Source organism: Canis aureus, chromosome 14 (assembly GCF_053574225.1).
Source record: "Canis aureus isolate CA01 chromosome 14, VMU_Caureus_v.1.0, whole genome shotgun sequence".
Lineage (NCBI taxonomy): Eukaryota > Metazoa > Chordata > Mammalia > Carnivora > Canidae > Canis > Canis aureus.
In genome coordinates, this window is record NC_135624.1 from 4,306,830 (window position 1) to 4,327,530 (window position 20,701).

Consider the following 20,701-nt stretch of genomic DNA (forward strand, 5'->3'; position numbering starts at 1 on the left):
AGAAATTAATATATGAAAAATTTAAATAAATCTGAAATTTGCAGATGCTTCATTTTTATACTGACAGTTATTGGCCAGTTTCTTATTTCACTTCATAGTCAAAATAATTAAAACAATTTTAAGCACTAGGAGATTAACTGGGTATTGAAGAATAACTAGCATTATATACAAAGCACAGTATGCCTTATGGCATTTTGCTGTTCTATAATGCAGTCTAATGAATAGTAGTATGCTTTAGATATATTTGTCCTATGGTAAAGCTTATTTTTAGGATTTTACAAAATATCTCTCTCCCACTCAAAAAATTCAACTCAGAGAGAAAGGTGTTTATTTGACTCAGTCAAACAACATGCCAAAATATCTCAAACCTTCATGGCCTAAGAATCACTTTGGAGATGCTGCTAAAATACAGGTTCTCAGGCCCATTCTATTTTGTAGGTTTGTCCTTTCTCTCTGACTTTTAATAAGCATCCAGGTGGTTTTGATACTAGTGATGGACACTTACTCTCTTGACCATTTAGTGGCAGGACTTCTACATTCTGTATAAATCTGAAATTCTTTTGTACAATTATATTCATATTGTCATGAACTTTGAATACTCAAGTACATTCAAGGGATGTTATTTATTTGAAAGCATGAGGCTTCATGTATGGATTGATAAAATCACTCAAATGTACTCATCCTATGGGTACTAAACTTTGCGGAATAAATTATAAGCGGTTTTGTTGATTGTAGTCCATGGAAAATAAAAATGATTAATATTGCTGTAAGATGTCTGAAATGTTCAGTAGTATGAATAATGGTAACATTTATCTTTATTTTTTTAAAGATTTTATTTATTTATTCATGATAGACATAGAGAGAAAGAGAGATTGGGGTAGAGACACAGGCAGAGGTAGAGACACAGGCAGACAGAAGCAGGCTCCATGCAGGGAGCCTGGCGTGGGACTCGATCCCGGGACTCCAGGATCACGCCCTGGGCCAAAGGCAGGCACCAAACCTCTGAGCCACCCAGGGATCCCAACATTTATCTTTTTTTTAAAACAATTTTTATTTATTTATGATAGAGAGAGAGAGAGAGAGAGAGAGAGAGAGAGGCACAGGCAGAGGCACAGGCAGAGGGAGAAGGAGGCTCCATGCACCGGGAGCCCGACGTGGAATTCGATCCCGGGTCTCCAGGATCATGCCCTGGGCCAAAGGCAGGCGCCAAACCACTGCGCCACCCAGGGATCCCCCAACATTGATCTTTATACTGTAAAATTCACTTTGGTTTTTCTGGCATTCCACCAGTGCCATATTCTGAGAGTATGTCTTAATAATCTCTGCAGTGAACCGTCAATTTGGCTTTTGAAACATAGTCAATTAAATAAAAAAGGTGTAATATAGTATATATTTCCCTAATTGACTTTATAAGAAAATAACTTTGTTTTTTCTTGGTTATTTTTTGATTATATATTGCTTATAAAACATACAGAACTTGGGCATTTGTTTTATATCTTTAAATTTTTTATTAAGCTAAAGTAATATATGTTTATTTTAACATGTGAAGCAATATGGATATATAAAGAAATATTTTTTGAAGAGTTAATTTCCTTTCCACTCCTTGTTTTTCCACCTCACTTTCTCTATGCTTGTACACACACATTTGTAAGTTTGTGTTGAATATGTATGTTGTATTTAAATATGTTTGCATATTTTAGTATTTTAGAAACCTGCCTTTTCAGTTAATACCATTGTCATGGTTATTATTTTAGAATAATAGTAGAAATGTAACATGTTCTACTTAATAGCTGCATATTACTTTAATAGTATCTGAGTGCTATTATTTATTCAGGCATTCCTTTCTTGATGAACTTTTAGGAATTTCCTTATTTCTACCACTCCTCATAATGGTATAACATAATTTTGCATATTAATATCCATATATATTTTCATATTCTTTCTGTAAGGTGGATCTAAACTACAGGACTATAAGTCAAAAAGAATGTGTATTTCCACTTAATGAATTCCTTTTATTAGATATATAACATTTTATATTCCTTTTTTAAAAATAAAAATACATTATAGAATATGGGAATTATTAAAAAACATGTAGATGAAATAAAAATCATCTGTAAATCTACCAGCAAAAAAAAACCAATATGATATATTGCAGTATAACTTTACAGGTTTTTTTTCAATATCTACTTTTTCCAATTCATTACATCAATTGTATTTAATCAACTAAGGTTTATATTTACCTTAGGAAGAAGATTTGGCAGAGTACTTTCAAGACCCTTATGTTTAAATGTAGATTTGTCTTTATTTTTCCTACTACTTTTGGTTAGAACAGATGAAAACTTCCAATAAAACTTCTCATATAGTCTAGAAAGTACATTATTGAAAGAGAAAGGAGAAATAGCTGTAAATCAGTACTGAGAAAGTTGGGGTTGTTGATGTGGCTTCTTCCTGATTACTTCAGGGAGTTTCATTAAGTTACTTGACATCTCAGAACCTCAGCTTCCTCTAATGTTTCCATATGTGGAAAACAGTGACTTAGTATTTTGAGAGTTATTTATTTGCAATTGAAGAAAAAGAAGCAAAGATTAATTTTTTAAAGATTTTATTTATTTATTCATGAGAGAGGCAGAGACACAGGCAGAGGGAGAAGCAGGCTCCATGCAGGGAGCCCGAGGTGGGATTCGATCCTGGGACTCCAGTATCATGCCCTGAGCTGAAGGTAGACGCTCGACTGCTGAGCCACCCAGGTGCCCCTGAAGCAAAGATATTAATAATGGTCTGTTGATACATGGTCTTCTGTGTCTTAGATCAGAAATGGTTTAAAAGTTTTCCAGACTCAGTGTCAGGAGTTCTTCATACACCCTTGTGAGTCAGTCCTGATCACTCCTATAGCCAATTCTTTTCTTTTCTTTCTTTTTTTTTAAGATTTTATTTATTCATGAGAGACACAGAGAGAAAGAGAGGCAGAGACACAGGCAGAGGGAGAAGCAGGTCCATGCAGGGACCTGATGCGAGACTCGATCCTGGGACTCCAGGATCACGCCCTGGGCCAAAGGCAGGTGCTAAACTGCTGAGCCACCCAGGGATCCCCTATAGCCAATTCTTGTTCTGATTTCTGTTATTGTAGGTTAGTTTTGCTTATTTTTGAAATTAATGTAAATGGAATCATATAGCATATATTGTTTTGTATCCTGTTTCCTTCAATAGAATGTTTATGTAATTCATTGATGTATGAATATACCATATATCCATGCTATGTATAATTATGCTATTCTGTTTAGTATCCATCATTTATTAAATAGGATAGGTTGTTAGGTTCTAAGTAAAAAGTGAGTTGCAGAAAAGTTTGTATAGCACCATGCCAGTTTTATTTTTAAGATAATGATTGGGGATCCCTGGGTGGCGCAGCGGTTTGGCGCCTGCCTTTGGCCCAGGGCGCGATCCTGGAGACCCGGGATCGAATCCCACATCAGGCTCCCGGTGCATGGAGCCTGCTTCTCCCTCTGCCTGTGTCTCTGCCTCTCTCTCTCTCTCTCTCTCTGTGTGACTATCATTAAAAAAAAAAAAAAAACTTAAAAAATTAAAAAAAAAAGAGAATGATTGTTGTATTCATGTATGTATGTGCATATATTTGTGTATGTTAATGATAGATGGGTAAATAGGTCAGATAGGTAGTTAGATTGATAGTTTGGTGTGGAAAAAGTTTTATGGTACATACAAAACAAGTACCAGTTGTTGCCTTTTGTGAAAAGATAGGGTATCGATGAGGTGGAAAATAGAATGTGGAAGGCCCAATTTTATAAACTTTAAAAAAGCCATGTAATTATGGGTATTTTGCCTTATGTTTTTTAATGTTTGTTTTTCAGTATTTTTTAAATGGGTAGATGGTGGAACATTCTTCTGCCAAATATTGCCTTTTTAAAAAAGTCAATAATAAAAATTAAAATAATTAATTTAAAAAATTTAAGTATTGCTTCCCCCCCCCATTCTTAATATCATTCTATTATGTCTTGAAGATTTTTTCTAATTGCATGGAGAAATGCATCCTTTAATTTAGTTCTCACCATTATACAATTGCTCCCCACTTCTCACACACAAGCATATTCTGCTCATTATGGTTTTTCATGGATGTTGTCTGTACGTGTGTGTGTGTGTGTGTGTGTGTGTAGATAGCTGGCTGTTTTAATCAACCCTGCTCCCCTGACTCCCAATCTATTTTCTTTAAGAGGTCTTTTAAAAGTCCTAGTAATTGTTTACTAAGTATAGAACTTTTAAGCAAGTGAGATATGATTTATTTAGGCAAGTGACTAGCTTTTCAGTATTTGTAGTGACTGTTTTAAACTCCTAAGGATGTCTCATTTTTGATGACTGATGCAAATAATTAGAATTGGTCTTAGATATAGATTTAACTTGTAAACTTCTAAGGAGTCCATGAAATCAACTTGAAAAAAATGAAAGTGTATTTAAGTGTATCATACCTTGTTATTTGTTAGTTACTGTAATTCATAATCAAATCCATGCATACTAATATCATTAGTAAAGAACAAAATAAGTATAAAAATATTAAATCATTAACATATTACCATCAAAAAACCCCAGCATTTAAAAAATATTATGACTATAATGATGTAGCTATTCTCCAAAGATAGCCATGAGTTATGCTTCTCATTATTTATATTCTTTTGTAGACCCATCCCCTAGAGTTTGGGCTAGCCCTCTGATGACTTGATTTGACTATTTGTGCAGAAGGTGTTACTGTATTACTTCCGAGGGTAGTTTGTAAGCGGCCTGGCAGCTTTTGCTTGAGTCACTTGGAATATTTGCTTTGGGTGAAGTTAGCTACCATTTAAGAAGTCCAGTGTCCTTTAGATTTTCATGTTGTAAGGAAGCTGAAGCTAGATACACAAAGAGGATCATGTAAGGAATGAGAGGGGGAGAGAGAGAGAGAGAGAGAGAGAGAGACAGAGATGCTTATCAGTTCACCTTCATGTTCCAGTCATCTTGGCTGATGGATCTGACATGAGTGATGAAACCATCTTGAATCTCTAGCTCACATGAGACTTCAGATGGTTCTAGCCCCAGCCATTTGACAGTAGCTACATGAGACTCAGGCAAGAACTACCCAGATGAGTCCAGATATGAAATTATAAGAGGTAAAAATAGATTGTTGTTTTGGAGTAGTTCTACTGCAATAAACAACTGGAACAGTTATTATCAACTACAATTTGCTTTAAATTATTTTAATATGGAGATTGAATGCCAAGATACCTTGCTCATGCTTACTGTTTGACATTTTTCTTGATGACAGTATTTTGGACCAAAGGATACTGATGTAGATGTTTGACACAGATTGTAGATAAAGAGTTGTTCCAAGGTTGAGAACCCAAACTCAGCCTGATCCAACCTGGAGCATTTAAGGCTACTAGGAAGCTTTAAAGAGCAATGAATCACACCTCAGGGACCCATCAGTATTATGGGGATCCAGGTTGAATTTCAAGTATTTCCTATTTATAGTTACATAAAAGAACAACATAAGATGAGAGAATTTACTTTAAGAGAATTTTAATAATTATAAGCCTTTCATTCCTTCCTCTTCATTTATTTTATCTTTTCCTACTTTAGATTGTATTTTTGTGGCCTAGAGTAGTACTTAATAAAGTTAGGCTTCTAGTGGAAAGGTGAGATTTGTAGCAAAGATGATTTTTAAGTTCCTTTGTACCTTCCAGATAGAAGAAAACATGAATCGCCTGATGTCAGAGACTGCTGGTGTTTCTTGATTACTAACTCTTTGACCTCAAGTTCACTCAAGTTTAGTATATTAGGCATAATGCATTCAAGCTCATTTTCTAAGATATCTTTCATGTTTTATCAACTGCCAGGTGGACTTTTGAGCATTTTGGTGGAAATCTGGTTAAAGTAGTCGTAATTATCAACTGCCTGAAGTGCTTATCTGGTATTTTAAAGAATATTAATAAGGTCACATTTAATTTGGGAGATTTCACATGTGCAAAATGTTCGTGTCTTATATTTTCATTTATTTCCCTAGCCATTTGTAGGCTAATGTACTCTCATATCATATTTGAGAACTAAATATTTGTTTATAGTCTAACGTTAATATAGCATGTAACTTTTTATAGTTAAATGTCCTACGCAATTTTGGTCTGAAATAACAAACATTGCACATTAATCTTGAATGCATATGAATTGAAAAGTAAATTATAGGTATTATAAAATGTATTAAAGAAGTGGTAAATGTTTTAAAATATACTGATTAGGATTTGTAAATATTATAGCCAAGGTGTGCATTGGCAGTAGCTTCCAAAAATCAAAGACAAATTTGAAAGCCTTTTCATATTTTTCACTTAATAAGCCAATTTATAGATTATGGCTTATATTGAAAGCTAAAAAAACAAATTACATTTTGGTGATTCTAACAAAAACTTAATTAGAGGGCATTGCTTTAAAAATGACACAATTCACCAGTTATTTGGTAAGACTAGCATAATCATAAATTTCCCATCCATGCTTTTTCCAAAAATACTAACCCATATTGTTCTCTCTGGACCTGTTGTAAGGATGACTAATCCAACTGCTGAAGTTTCCCTTTATGTGTTTGATGGAACACTTGGCTTGCTGGACTACAGCTGTGTGTTTATGTGCAGTGCACACCTGCAGGGCCTGACAAATAGCTGTAGTATGCAGAGGATACAAAATTACCCTGGCAGTGCTGCACATAAGGAAGTTTCTGTTTTGAAGTCCATATGTGTGTGTGCTTGAGATGCCAGCTGGTGTATTTATGTTGCATGCACAGATGTAAAACTGCCAACTGATTTTATACCAAATAAAGTCTAATCTTTTTATATGTACTTTGTGTCAAAGTTATGAAGTGGTACATAAGAATGTTCTCACGACTTAGGTCTTTTAAAATAAAAGGTGCTATTAAAAATATGAACTCTTCACACGACTAGGAAAGAGGGTAGTGACATACATAGATGTTATTTCTTAACTATTATCTTTGTGTGGAAGAATGTTATTATTGCCATATCATTATATAAATAAAGGATTGATTGATTATAATCAGTAATGATATATATCCTTTTTTTGTGGCTGGAGTTAGGGCTGTATTTAATCCAATCTATGAATACTGAAATGTGAAAGCTACATTTATATATTTACTTAACCTGAAGGTTTTTTCCTTTCTCTAGTATCAGTATACTTACTTTTAGCAAGCTGAAATGATAGTTTTGGGTGAAATTTTTGCCATTGCATTTAAGTTTGTTCTGAAGAAATATTGATATTTAAGGGGATAATGTTTTTTAAGTTTAGGGAAATTTAAACAGCATGAAAACAGTAGAAAAGCCATTCTGAAGAAGTTTTAAAGGAATCAGGGTTTTGGTTTCTTTTAATATGTTACCTCTAACTAAATGAATATGTGTTTTATTTAATGTGTCAATTCTAAACAATAATAATTTGATAGTTTGGAAAATTGATCTTCAGATTAATATTTGCAAATTAGACTTCTCATGTCTGTTACTTAACTGCAGATTTATTTTAGAGTTGGAATTCTTTTTTCTGACTAGTGTTTGATATAGTCATTTCCTCAAAGAAAGGATATAGTCATTTCCTTGAAGAACTTACCAGCTAATGAATTTTTTGTATTTCTAGTATTAATGGGCATGGCATGTTTCAATTTACTTTTTAAAAGTACTGACTTTTACTATGTTTGAAATATGTGTACAAATTAAGATGGTTTTTAAGACATTGTACACTGAAAACTGGTTATCTGAATGGTTTTATTTTGCTTTTGCTTTACTTATAATTTCTAACGGTTTTTCTCCATCTATTTGATCTGTTTGATTTATAAATAATTGTAAGGAGAGAAAAAGGAATTCAAGTGCTTATCTAAAATTCTTAATTTTAATTATAAAAATTTAATATAAAAATATGTTGGCTTATTCTAACCAATTTTGCATTTGAAACATGCTGAATGTGTGCCTCACATATGTACGTCTAAATATATTAATTGATTCTTCTGGCATTGACATGTTTGTTTTGACTTTATATTTGTAGAACTGCCTTGTGATAGTTCCTTATTTGATTATATTTGTGCTGATGTTTTCTATACCTTACTAATTATTCATTGTTATTGATAATACTAAACTTGTAAGTATTTTTATTAATGTCTTTATTTTTATTAAGTAGCACACTTGTAGGTATGATTCCTCTTTCTTGAGTAGTAGGTATTACTTTGTCATGAAAGGATATGCTTTGCTTTTATTTCTGGCATGACTTTACTTAAACTCTATCATCTGATTTCAACAAATGTGAGAAGGGTCTTAGCTTTTAGAATTGTCCTTTAGTCTTAAAAGTATGAATTTTAGGGGCACCTGGGTGGTTCAGTCGGTTAAATATCCGACTCTTGATTTCAGCTCAGGTCATGATCTCAGGTCCTCGAATTGTGTCCTGTGTGTTGGGCTTGCACTCAGTGGGGAGTCTGTTGGAGATTCTCTCCCTCTCCCCACTCAAATAAATAAATGAATACATCTTTTTTTAAAAAAGTATGAATTTTGATTGAGTCAGGCTTCTTAATTCATGAAGACTGCTTCATCTGGAGTAAGTTATATAATGAGACAGAAAGATGCAATAGAAACCAAACCGTATCTCCTGATGGCTAAACCTGAGTGATAGAATGGTCTGGCACAGTGTACAATTAATCACACAGCAGAAGTACATCAAGAGACTAGGAAATTCCAAAAAAAGAGCAGAAAGGTAGTGTAGTATAGTTGTATGAACTCTTGTTAAGGAGACAAACTATAGCCTCATTGCTCACAATTGTGACATTAGGTTAGTTTCCTAGAATCATAGTTGAGTTTTTCCACAAGGAAAAGGGAATAGTAGTAATTCTATTTTAATAAAGTTGATGTATTAATAAGGTGATAGACATAAAACTTCCTAAGGTTAGGATGTGGAGCTTGTAGAATAAATGTTGACTTTTTTTTTTTTTTTATGGCAGTAGTGGTAGGAATTTGAAATTAATTATGTAGGAAATAAAAGATATATGTAAAATTAACTCAGAAAAGAATAGAAACAGGAAATATTGTTAATAAATAAAAGATTAATTATAAATAAAAGAATATTTTAAAAACCAAACCTTGAATTTTTACAGCTATAAGAACTTTTATTACTCATTTGAGAGATTATGTTCCATACATTGTTTGGTTATTTAGTGCTAGGGCCAACTTCTTTTAGTAGGGTATCACTTCAAACACTGGGGCCGCCGCTGCAGGTTGCAAGCACATGATTGAAGGCTTCTAGTTCTCAGCTCATGCCCAGATGTCTTTCAATAACTATAGCCAGTAATTTCTTCAAATTGCTCACTTTATCAGCAGCACATGTCATCAATCCTGAAGTGGTTGCTCAAGTCAAACTGCAGAATCTTTAGCTTACAGACGCAGCTGCAAACAGGTGAACAGGCAGAAAGTAATTTGTGCAGCTTGGTGGCTGTCAGACGAAAGACAGACAATCTGTGTTTAAAACAGATTGCAGGCCCTGTATGGGCCAGACAAAAGGGATTTCTCCAACTGCAAATAATTCCAAGGTTAACATATTTTCCTTTCTGCCATTAGGTGATTTGTTAAAATTGGAAACAATGAACATTATAAATCTACACAGAAACTGGAGACAAGATGAAAGAGAAAATCAGATCACTAAATAGGTTTACATTTGTCTTTCCAAAGAAGTACAACTGGCATTCATATAAATTATTTTCTCACAAATTAAGCCAAGTTATAAAATAATTCTTTGAAATTTACAAGGTTATAAATGAAGCAAGTTGCATTAAGAATTGCTGATATTAAAAATAATGAAGCCTGAGCCAGTAGAGTTTTTATAAATATTTTGATTTCTAGAGTTGTTACTTTGTGATTGTTACAGTTGGCTTTTTGCAAATATTACTTAGTGTTTCCCAGATAGTTTATTAATGTAAAGATCAAAAGAAGCATTGAGAGATACTATCAAACTTTTCAGCATGTAAGGATATATCATGGTTACAGAACAAAAATTCTTGAGAATTTATGAATTAAATAAGTTTCCCACATTTTATTTTCCTGTGGTTATTGGCACATAGCTCTGAAAGATATCTTCATCTATTTGTAAGATAGTTGCATTTTAGAATGTTCCACAATTGCATTAAGAATATTCATTTTTGTCCATGTGTCTTAAAATTGATAAACTGTGTTATGATACCTAAATCGTCAGTGTATTTATTACTCATTAGTATTTGTCCGTATAAGTGCTTACTAAAATAAACAGGAAGCACTATATTACATTTAGCTTTATGAGTACTTCATCATGAAAGACCTCTGTTACTATCTACCTGAGCTCATGTCTCTGATCCAGAGAGCAACTCTAAATGAATATGACTGATTTATTCTCTCATTCTCTGGGTCTCTTGTGCTTTCATTCATGTTTCATAATCATTTTAGTGTTGTCGTAATTGTTTTTAGTGGTTAATGAATCATTGTTATGTAGTGTTTAAGTACATAGCCTTCAGTGTCAAACTGGATTCAAGTCCCAGTTCAGTCATTTTGTGTGTGACCATGGACAGGGTATTGAATCTCTCCAGTTTTGTTTTTCACTGATGATAGTGCCATTTATGTAACTCATACTGTTTTTATGATATTTCAGGAAAAGTAATATAGACCATCGTGCATGATACCCTGCATTATATTTGAAAGTCCAGTATACCTTTGCTATTTTCTGCTAGAATTTTAAACATCCTGTGGAGAGGGAATGTGTTTGTCTTGTGCCTCGCTGCTGCCTAAGCATTCATCATCATGCATTGAACTGTAAGAATGTAACGAGTCGGGATCCCTGGGTGGCGCAGCGGTTTAGCGCCTGCCTTTGGCCCAGGGCACGATCCTGGAGACTCGGGATCGAATCCCACGTCGAGCTCCCTGCATGGAGCCTGCTTCTCCCTCTGCCTATGTCTCTGCCCCCCGTGACTATCATGCATAAATAAATAAAATCTTTAAAAAAAAAGAATGTACGAGTCAGAATGAATTTATAATTAGTTCTATAAATTTCAGAGTCCATTTTGCTGACTTTTTTGTAGTGGTAATAGTCTTTCTTTGCCAAATACTTTGACTTTAGAGATTAGAACAATTATGATATATTTTTTTGAGTATAGAGAAAATGAAGGGATATGAGTATTTTAATTTTTTCTTATTCAGTTTAACCAACACTAAGAAATTATTCTGAACTATAGTTCTTTTTCATATGTCATTGATTTTCTTTCAGCATCATTGAAATGTAATTGACAAAGTTGTAATATTTGATACATTGTATTTTTAAAATATTTTATTTATTTGAGAGAGAGTGCACAAGTAGAGGGAGGAGCAGAGGGAGAAGCAGACTCCTACGGACTGGGGAGCCCAATTCAGGGCTTGACCCTAGGACGTTGGGATCATGACAGAGCCAACGGCAGATGTTTAACTGGCTGTGCCACCCAAGCGCCTTTGCTATATTGTATTTCTGAAAATCACAATGATTTGATAAATACATTATGAAAGGATTAATTAACACATCTATCACACTTATTTTTATCTGGAGAGACATTTAAATTCTACTGTTGGCAAATTTGAATTCTATAATAATTCTCAATTATTCTCAATTCTTGTTACTACCATGTTATGTACATTGGATCCCTAGACTTTATTCATCCTTTAGCTGAAAGTTTGTGTCTATTTGCAATTTCTCCCTGTGTCTACCACCCAGCAACCACTTTTTTACTGTTTCTTTGAGTTTAACTTTTTTTTTTTTTTTTAAAGATTCCATATTTAAGTGATACTTTGCAGTATTCCTCTTTTTTTCTCTGGCTTATTTCACTTAGCATAATGCTTCCAAGTTCTATCCATGTCATTATAAACAGGACTTCTTTCTTTCTTGTGGCTGAATAATATTCCTATATATAATACATATACACCACATCATCTATATCCACTTACCCATTGATGGACACTTTTGTTGTTTCCATATCATGACTATTGTAAATAATGGTGTGAGGAACATGTTAATACAGATTCAAATATCATTGATTTGTAATGCCAGATTATTTTATGAGTATAAGCCTTTTGGTCTCCATAGTGACCTACCATTGTTCCTGTTCCTCTCCATTTTTAGGTCAAAAATTGAGGGTATAAGCATACAAATACTAACTTTCAGTCTTGTAGGTTTCTCATATCAAAACCTCTTTGCCTCGAGAGCAGTAGTTAGAGCTTCTAAAATACACTGATGTGCAGGTTCCCACCAGACCTCTTATTTTGAAATCCCTGAGGGTAGGGATTGGCCATTTTAAAACAAAAAACTCCATGTCAATATAACATGGTCCAGGCTTGAGAACAACTGCTCTAGAACAGAGATTGGCAAAGAATGGCCCCTGGGCCAAATCTAGCCCACTGCTTGTTTTTCACCAGTACATAGCATGGTTATTTGGTTATTTGTTGAATTATTGCCTGTGGTCTATTGTGCTACAGTAATATGAGTTGAATAAGTGCAACAGCGACCTTGTGGGTCATAAAGCCTAAAATATTTGCTATCTGGCCCTCTACAGGAAACGTTTGCCACCTCCTGCTTTAGTTTTAAGTTCTGACTAACATAGCTTTGCCAATTTCCTAGCTTTAATGTCAGTCTTGATGTAATTGGTGAATTAGCTAGATTTTTGGTTATACTTTTATTTTTTCCTAATGGATTGTGAGATACTGGAGGACAGGCACTATATTTTATAGCTCTTTGAATACCTCAACACTTCATGTACTTAATTTTGCATAGTTGTGTCTAAGTACATGTTCATTAATTGATGCTAGCTATGGGCCTTCGGTCATTACATGAGGGTACCAGCAAGGGGCAGCATGGAGCTTTTGCCTTGCACAGTCAGTTATTTATTATTTACTCCTTCATCTGTAATATTACAATATATTAAAATAAATGTTACAGTATTTTACACCATTACAAACCATAATTTTATAATTATGGCAAATATCCTAATTTTTAAAAATTTCTTTAATTCTCTTGAATCTAAATTATTCCTTTTATCATTTGCACTTAAGTTTCTGATCTGTCCCAGCTACAAAATAGCATGCTATGTTTTCATCATCACTATTTAAAATATTTGTCTTCATTCCTCTTCAGGAACTTTTAGTAATGACTGGGATATTTATGTCTTGGAAATATTTTGGGGTCTGGCAAGTAGGAGATCGATCCAACTTTAGTTTGGCCCTACTTCCAGGCTTTGAATTGGTCAAAGTTAGCTTTGCTTTTGTTACTAGTGTGGTTAAAATAATTTTTTAATTGTAGGTGGCTTAAGAGAGAAAACAGACATGAAGGCAACCCATCTATGCTTCTGTTTTATTCCCCTGGAATTATGTATTCAACTAGTTTTCAACTATTACTGCACAAAGTTTGTCAAGTATTGTCTTAGCATTTGTTTCCCAATTATAGTTAGTACACATACATATGTTATATATTTATTAAGGAAGTAAGATCACCATCTTTAAAAGATTTTTGCATTTGAGTTGTTGAATACTCATTTTATGAGTATGTTATTTAGGGCAGGGAAAAATACAAGGCACTCAGGCAGGTTGCTGACTGCAGTCCAAATGACTGATCAGAGAGTCTTTATATGCATCGGTAATGTGTTGTGCAATATAAGCTGAAATATATTCCACAAGGGAGGAAAACGGAATAGGTTACATACGCTGTTCCTAAGTGCAATGAATATAAAACTCCATTACTCACTTTAGGCAGGTGCTTTTTATATGAGGCTTTAAAGAAATATAGAACTGCTGGTGAAATGATTGGTTTGTACAGACACCACTTAGCTTCTAGTGCTTTGACCAGATAGAGGCTAAAAGTATTCCTGAAAACATTTCTTGAATGATTCAGGGATTGAAGGTTAATGTTCTCTTGGTGTAATAACCCATCAGTATATATATACATTATATATATAGTATATATACATTATATATATAGTATACAAAATTTGTCTCTGACTTGGTTATGAAGAATTATTTTTCAGAGATGGGAATAATGTTCAAGTTTTTCTTTAGTAATAATAAAGAAATGCCACTTACCAAATTTCTTCCCAAGATATGTGTATTTAAAAATGTTTTTGAAGAACTACTTAATATTTCTTTGTAGTTTTTAGTATTCTTCAAGAACTTTAGATTGTTTTTTAAAGCATAATTGGGTGAACTTTTGGAATATGATATAAAATACTTCTTTTAGGTAGCTGTGCAGTTAGTTGATGAGTATCATGAAGAATGAAAAAGTATTTTAATTAGTCCATAAAGATTTATAGTGGGCCCACCCATACAAGTACCTATATTTCTCTTTTCTTCAACTTTTTTTTTTTTTTAAGATTTTTAAAATTTATTCATGAGAGAGACACAGAGAGAGGCAGAGACATAGGCAGAGGGAGAAGCAGGCTCCCTGCAGGGAGCTGATGCAGAACTTAATCCTGGACCCCAGGATCACTCCCTGAACCAAAGGCAGATGCTCAGCTGCTGAGCCACCCAGGCGTCCCTCCTTAAGCTCTTATAACAGGCACCTGCTTGTAATTGAAACACTGAACATTCTTCCACAAATGAATATTCATAAACATAAACTAAAAGGGAGAATGAAGGGTAATAAATAGGTGTTGTTCATATTTATTTGAGGTTTTAAGTATGTGAACCAGTTTCTTTTTTAACTGTCCTAGATTGATTGATTGATTTCTCTCTCCTCTCTTTCTCTCTGTTAAGACAGAGGTAAAATTTACATTATATACAGTAAAAAGTTTTGAAGTGTACAACAATATGTAGTGTATTTGCAATGTTATATAAATGGCAACTCTGTCTGGTTTAAAAATCTTTTTCATCACTGTATAAAAACACCCATACCCTTTAAATAGTCACTTTTCATTCCCTCCTCTGCCTCATATCCTGGTAACTTGTAATTGCTTTCTGTTTCTGTATTTTACCTATTCTGAACATACCATATAAAAGGAATCATGTAATATGTTTTGGTGTTCACTTTTTTTTTCTCGGCAGAATACTCAGGAGATTAAATTGTTGTGTATATCAGTAGTTAATTTTCATTGCTGCATCACATGCTATAGCATCCATGCTATAGATACATCACAATTTGTTTAGCTGTATAGCCTTTGAAGGATGTATGGGTTGTTTCCAGTTTTTGGCTATTACTTATAAAGCTGCTGTAAACATTTTGTGTACTTGTTTTTGTGTGAACATAGTTTTCATTTATCTGAGATAAATACTCAGGAATGTGATGTGGGCTATATGGAAGTTGCATGTTTAGTTTTGAAAGAAGCTGCCAAACTGTTTTCAAGAATGGCTTAACCATTTTACATCCTCACCATCAATGTATACATGGTCCATTTTTTCCACATACACATCAGGATTTGATTTTGTCAGTATTTAATTTTAGTTGGTTGGGTAGGTGGGTAGTGAGTGATAACCTCATTGTGGTCATAATTTCTGTTTCCTTGATGGCAATACAAATGATGTTGAATATCTTTCTAGATGTTTATTTGCTATCTATATATCCCTTTAGTGAAATGGCTGTTTATGTTTTTGCCCATTTTCTAACTGGGTTGTTTATGTTTTTACTGTTGAGTTTTGAGAATTCTTTATGTATTCTAAATACTAGTCCTTTTTCAGATATGTAGTTTACAAGTGTCTTTTCTCAGTCTGTAGCTTTCTTTTTCTTAAAAGGGTGTTATACAAAGCAAAATTTCTAGTTTTAATGAAACCTCAATTTTTCCTTTATGGATGATGTTTTTGTTGTTAAGTCAAGAAACTCTTTGCCTCTCACTAGATTGCAAATATTTTCTTCTGTTTTTTTCTTTTTTCCTGCATGTCTAGAGTTTTACATTTACACTTAAGTCCATGATTCATTTTGACATATTCTTTTTATACGGTACTAGATCTAGGTTGAGGTATATTTATTTTGCCTTTGGATGTCCACCTATTCCAGTGCTGTTGAAAGGCTATCTTTCCTTCGTTGAATTTCATTTGCAGCTTTGTCAAAAGTGTTTGGCATATGTGTGTGTTTCTGGATTCTCCATTCATTTTTACTGATCTGTCTGTTTATTCTTACACAAATACTGCATAGTCTTAATTATTGTAGCTATATAATAAATCTTGAAATAAGTAGACTGATTCTTCCCATTTTCTTTTTTTGGGAATTGTTTTCAACTATTTTAGTTCATTTGCCTTTCCATATATATTGTTGAGTCTTTGAGTCTATGAACGCTCACTCTGTCTCTTCATTTATGTAGATCATTGGTTTCTTACATCAGCAATTTATAATTTTCAGCATATAAATCCAAATACTTTAATTTTATTCCAATGTATTTCATTTTTTCAGTGATTTTAAATGTTATTGTATTTTTAATTTTAGCATGCACATGCATTCATTGTTAGTATATCTAAATGCACTGATTTTTCTATTTTTGTTTAATACCCTACAATCTTAAACTTACTTTGGAATTTTAAAAAATATTCATTGGGCTTTTTATACTTGGTTATATCAACTGGACAAGATAGGGTTTTTTTCCCCCCTTTTCCATTTATATACCTCTTATTTCGCTCTTTTCTTGTTGCACTGGCTAGAACTTCCAGCAGTTTGTTGAATAACAGCACTGAGAGCTAACATCCTTGGCTTTCTTCCAATCTCAGTGCAAAGGCATTCAGTCTTTCACCAGTAAGTAGTTTTAGGTATTTTTGTAGTTGTTCTTTCTCATGTTAAGGAAGTTCCTCACCTTTCCTATTTCCTGGAAAGTTTTTTTATCAGGAATGGGTGTTGAATTTTGTCAGATGTGTTTTCTCCATCAATAGATACCATGATTTTTCTCCTTTAGTTTGTTAATATTGTAGATTCCATTTATTTTCCAATATTGAACTAAGTAACTATTCCTGGAAAAAACCCTATGTGATCATTATATATTACTTATATTTATACTCATGCAAACTCATTACTGTATTTTATTTTCTAACATTTTATTAAATATTTTCACATGTATATTGATAAAGAATATTTATATGTAGTTTTCCTTTTTTTGTGATTTCTTTGTTTTGGAATCAAGATAATTCTAACTTCATAAAATGAAATGGGAAGTGTTTCTTCTTCTGTGTCCTGAAAGAGGTTGTGTGGAAGGGATATTAATTCCCCTTTAAAGATTTGGTATAATTCTCTATCTGTCCCTGGAGTTTTACTTTTTGATAGTATTTTTGTTTGTTTTTTGATTTATTGATGTACATCATCAAAGTTGTCAAAGTATTGTTTATGGTATTTTCTTATTAATTTTTGGATGTCTGCAGAGTTGGTAGTGGTATCCCATTTCATTCCTGATATTGGCTATTTATGACTTCTCTGTTTTTGTTTGTTAATCTTGGTAGAGGTTTGTTACTTCTATTGATTTTTTTTTCTAAAGCTAGTTTAAATAAAATTCATCAATTTCTACTATCTTTATTCTACCTCTAATTGTTTTGGGTATATTTTGTTCTTCTTTTTCTACATTTTTGAGGTGAGAGCTTAGGATATTGACTGGAGACTTTTCTAATGTGTCCATTTAGTGCTATAATATTCCCTCTCTGTACTGCTTTAGTTGTGTTCCACAAATTTTGTTATGTTGTATTTTCATTCAATTCAGTGTATGTTTTTTATTTCCCTGAGTATTCCTTTTTGACTTGTGGGATATCTGGATCTGTCAATTTCCAAGTATTTGGAGATTTTCCTATTATCTTTTTCTTACTGATTTCTAACTTGAATCTATTGTGGTGAATGAAAAAACTGTTAACTTCAATTCTTACAAATTTATTGAAGTTCATTTATGTCTCAGAATAGTATCTATTTTGTTGTACGTTCTTTAGGGTGTTAGAAAGAATGTATATTCTGTTGTTCTAAAATATCAAAAACTTATTGTTTGATAGTGTTTTTGACATCTTCTATATATTTGTTGATATTTTGTCCAGTTTTTCTATCTGTTGAAAAGTTTCAAAGAGGTGTTGAAGTCTCCAAATAGAATTGTGAATTTATCTTTTTATCACCTATGAGCTATAGTTTTTGCAGCTGTGTTGTTGGTTTCATACACATTTAGGAATGCTATGTCTTTTAGGAGTATCTACTCTAGTATTTTTTGTTTGCTTTTGTTTTCTTAAGTGTCCTTTATCTGACCTTAATAAAACCATTCCTTTTTTTAAAAAATGAGATTGAATTCACATAACATATAACATTTAGTCACTTTAAAGTGTGCAGTTCAGGGGTTTTTATTATATTTGTAATGTGCAACCATTACCAGTGTCTAATTTTAGAATATATTTTATCACTCAAAAAAAAAAAAAAAAAAACCCACGCCATATCCATTGATAGTACTTCCCTTCCTTCTTACCCTTGCCCTTGGTAACTTCTAATTTACTGTGTCTCTGGATTTAACTATTTTCAATATTTCCTGTAAGTGAAATCATTTAATATGTGACCTTTTCTGACTTACTTCAGTTAGCATATTTTCAAGGATCATCCATCTTGGAGCATGTATTGGCATTTCATTTGTTTTTATAGCTGAATAATATTTCATAACACTAGTACTCTACATTTTGTGTACCCATTCATTGGTAGACATGTGAGTTTCCACTTTTTAGCTAATTTTTTAAAAAAGATTTTATTTATTCATGAGAGACGCACAAAGAGAGGTGGAGACATAGGCAGAGGGAGAAGCAGGCTCACTGTGGGAACCTGATGTGGAACTTGATCCCAATACCACAGGATCATGCCCTGAGCCGAAGGCAGATGCTCAACCACTGAGCCATCTAGGCGTCCCTCCACTTTTTAACTATTAACAACAATGCTGTTAGGAGCAAACTTTTGTGTGGACATATGTTTTTCAATTTTCTTGTGTTTTACCTAAGAATGGAATTGCTGGGTGATATGGTATCTCTCTGTTTAACTTTTTGATGATTGCCAGATTGTTTTCCACAGCAGCTGTACTATTTTACATTCCCAGCAGCAATGTTTGAAAGTTTCAGTTTTTCTACATCTTTGGCCGTACTTGTTATTGTCTCTTTCTTTCTTTTAATAGTCATACTAGTTGATATGAAGTGGCATCTTACTGTGTTCTACTTTCTTTTGAGTAATATTTGTGCTATCTACCTTATTCTGCACTTTCACTTTCAGCTTGCTCACATGATTGTACTTGAAGTAAGTTTCTTTTAGACAGCATATAGTTGAATTATATTTTTAATTCAGTCTGCCAATCCTGTCTTTTAATTGCTAGATTACGACCATGTGACTATTGGTAGGTTAGGCCTTAAATCTGACATTTTAGTTGTTGGTTTTTGCTTTTCTTTTTTCACCTTCTTGTTGACTATTTAAACATTATTTAGAATTCCATTTTCATTTATGTGTAGTTATTTTTAGTATATCTTGTTGTGAAGCTTTTGTTGGTGTACATTTCATATATCTAATTTATTACAGTCTAGTGATATTAGTACTTACCTTTATGTTTTTTACTCTCCCCTGTTTATAATGTAATTATCTTAAATATTTCCTCTATGTATATTGAGAACCACAATTAATATTTTTATTTTTGATTTAACATAAAACACAATTTAGAAAACTCAAGAAGGAAAGTCTTATATTTGCTCCGTTTTTGCTTATTGTGTTTTTCTTTTTTCCTAATATTCCAAAGTTCTTTATCTTATTCTTTCTTTTTGGAGGATTTATGGTAGTGTTCCTTTACGGTAGATCTGCTACTAAAATACTATTGCTTTCTGACTAAAAGTTCTAAACTTAGAAGTTCTACTAAATTAATAATAATATATCACAAAATTTCTTAGTTTTCCTTCATTTGAAAATGCCTGGTTTTCCACTTCAGTCCTGAAGGATATTTTCAACATTGAAAAATGTACCACTTATGAATAAAGCATCATTTCTCTTTTGCTCAAAGATTTTTTTTCCATTGTCTTAATTTTCAAAAGTTTCTCTATAATGTGTGTTTATTTATTTGGGTACTCTGTAAGCTCAGCTTTTTGATTTCAGGTTTATGTCTTTTGCCAAATTTGGACAGTTAAAAATTTTTTTTAAAGACTTTTTAAATAAAGCAATTTTAGCATGAGTGTGGGAGACAGAGCATGAGCGGGGCGAGGGGCAGAGGGAGAAGTATACTCCTGCTTAACAGGGAACTCGACTAGGGACTCAATCCCAGAACCCTGGGATCCTGAGCCAAAGGCAGATCCTAACCAACTGAGCCAACCACGTGCCCCAAATTCGGTCAGTTTTAAGCCATTATTTCTTCAAGTACTTTCAGCTCTACCTTCCTCCTCTGGGACTCTGATGACATGCATGTTAGATTTTGTGTTATGATTCCATAGGTCCCTGTGATTCTATTCATTTATTTTTTTCTATTTTCTCTATAATTCAGATGAGGTAATTTTTATTGTTTTGTCTTCCAGTTTAGTGACTCTTTCCTTTGTCTCCTCCATTCTGGTATTAAACCTATCCACTGAGTTTCTTATTTCTGTTACTGCCTTTTCTGATTCTAAAATATCTATTTGATTCCTTTTTTATGCCATTTTCCTTCTCTACTCCTCTTACTATAAATTTCTATTTCTCTGTTAGATATTTTTATTTTTAAAAAGATTTATTT

At 33.1% G+C, this 20,701-nt stretch overlaps 1 protein-coding gene across 17 annotated transcripts in view; it reads left to right on the forward strand.

Moving 5' to 3' along the window:
* VPS13B (vacuolar protein sorting 13 homolog B) overlaps positions 1-20,701 on the forward strand; it is a 718,401-nt gene that overhangs the window by 169,817 nt on the left and 527,883 nt on the right. Inside the window, exon 18 of one of the 17 annotated variants that reach the window (XM_077846725.1) lies at positions 10,687-10,980. The exons of the other annotated variants lie outside the window; for them this stretch is intronic. Within the exon in view, the coding sequence (XP_077702851.1) occupies positions 10,687-10,700 (14 nt within the window). The 3' untranslated portion in view covers positions 10,701-10,980. Of the gene's footprint in view, positions 1-10,686; positions 10,981-20,701 lie in introns of those variants that run through there. 17 annotated transcript variants of the gene reach the window in all.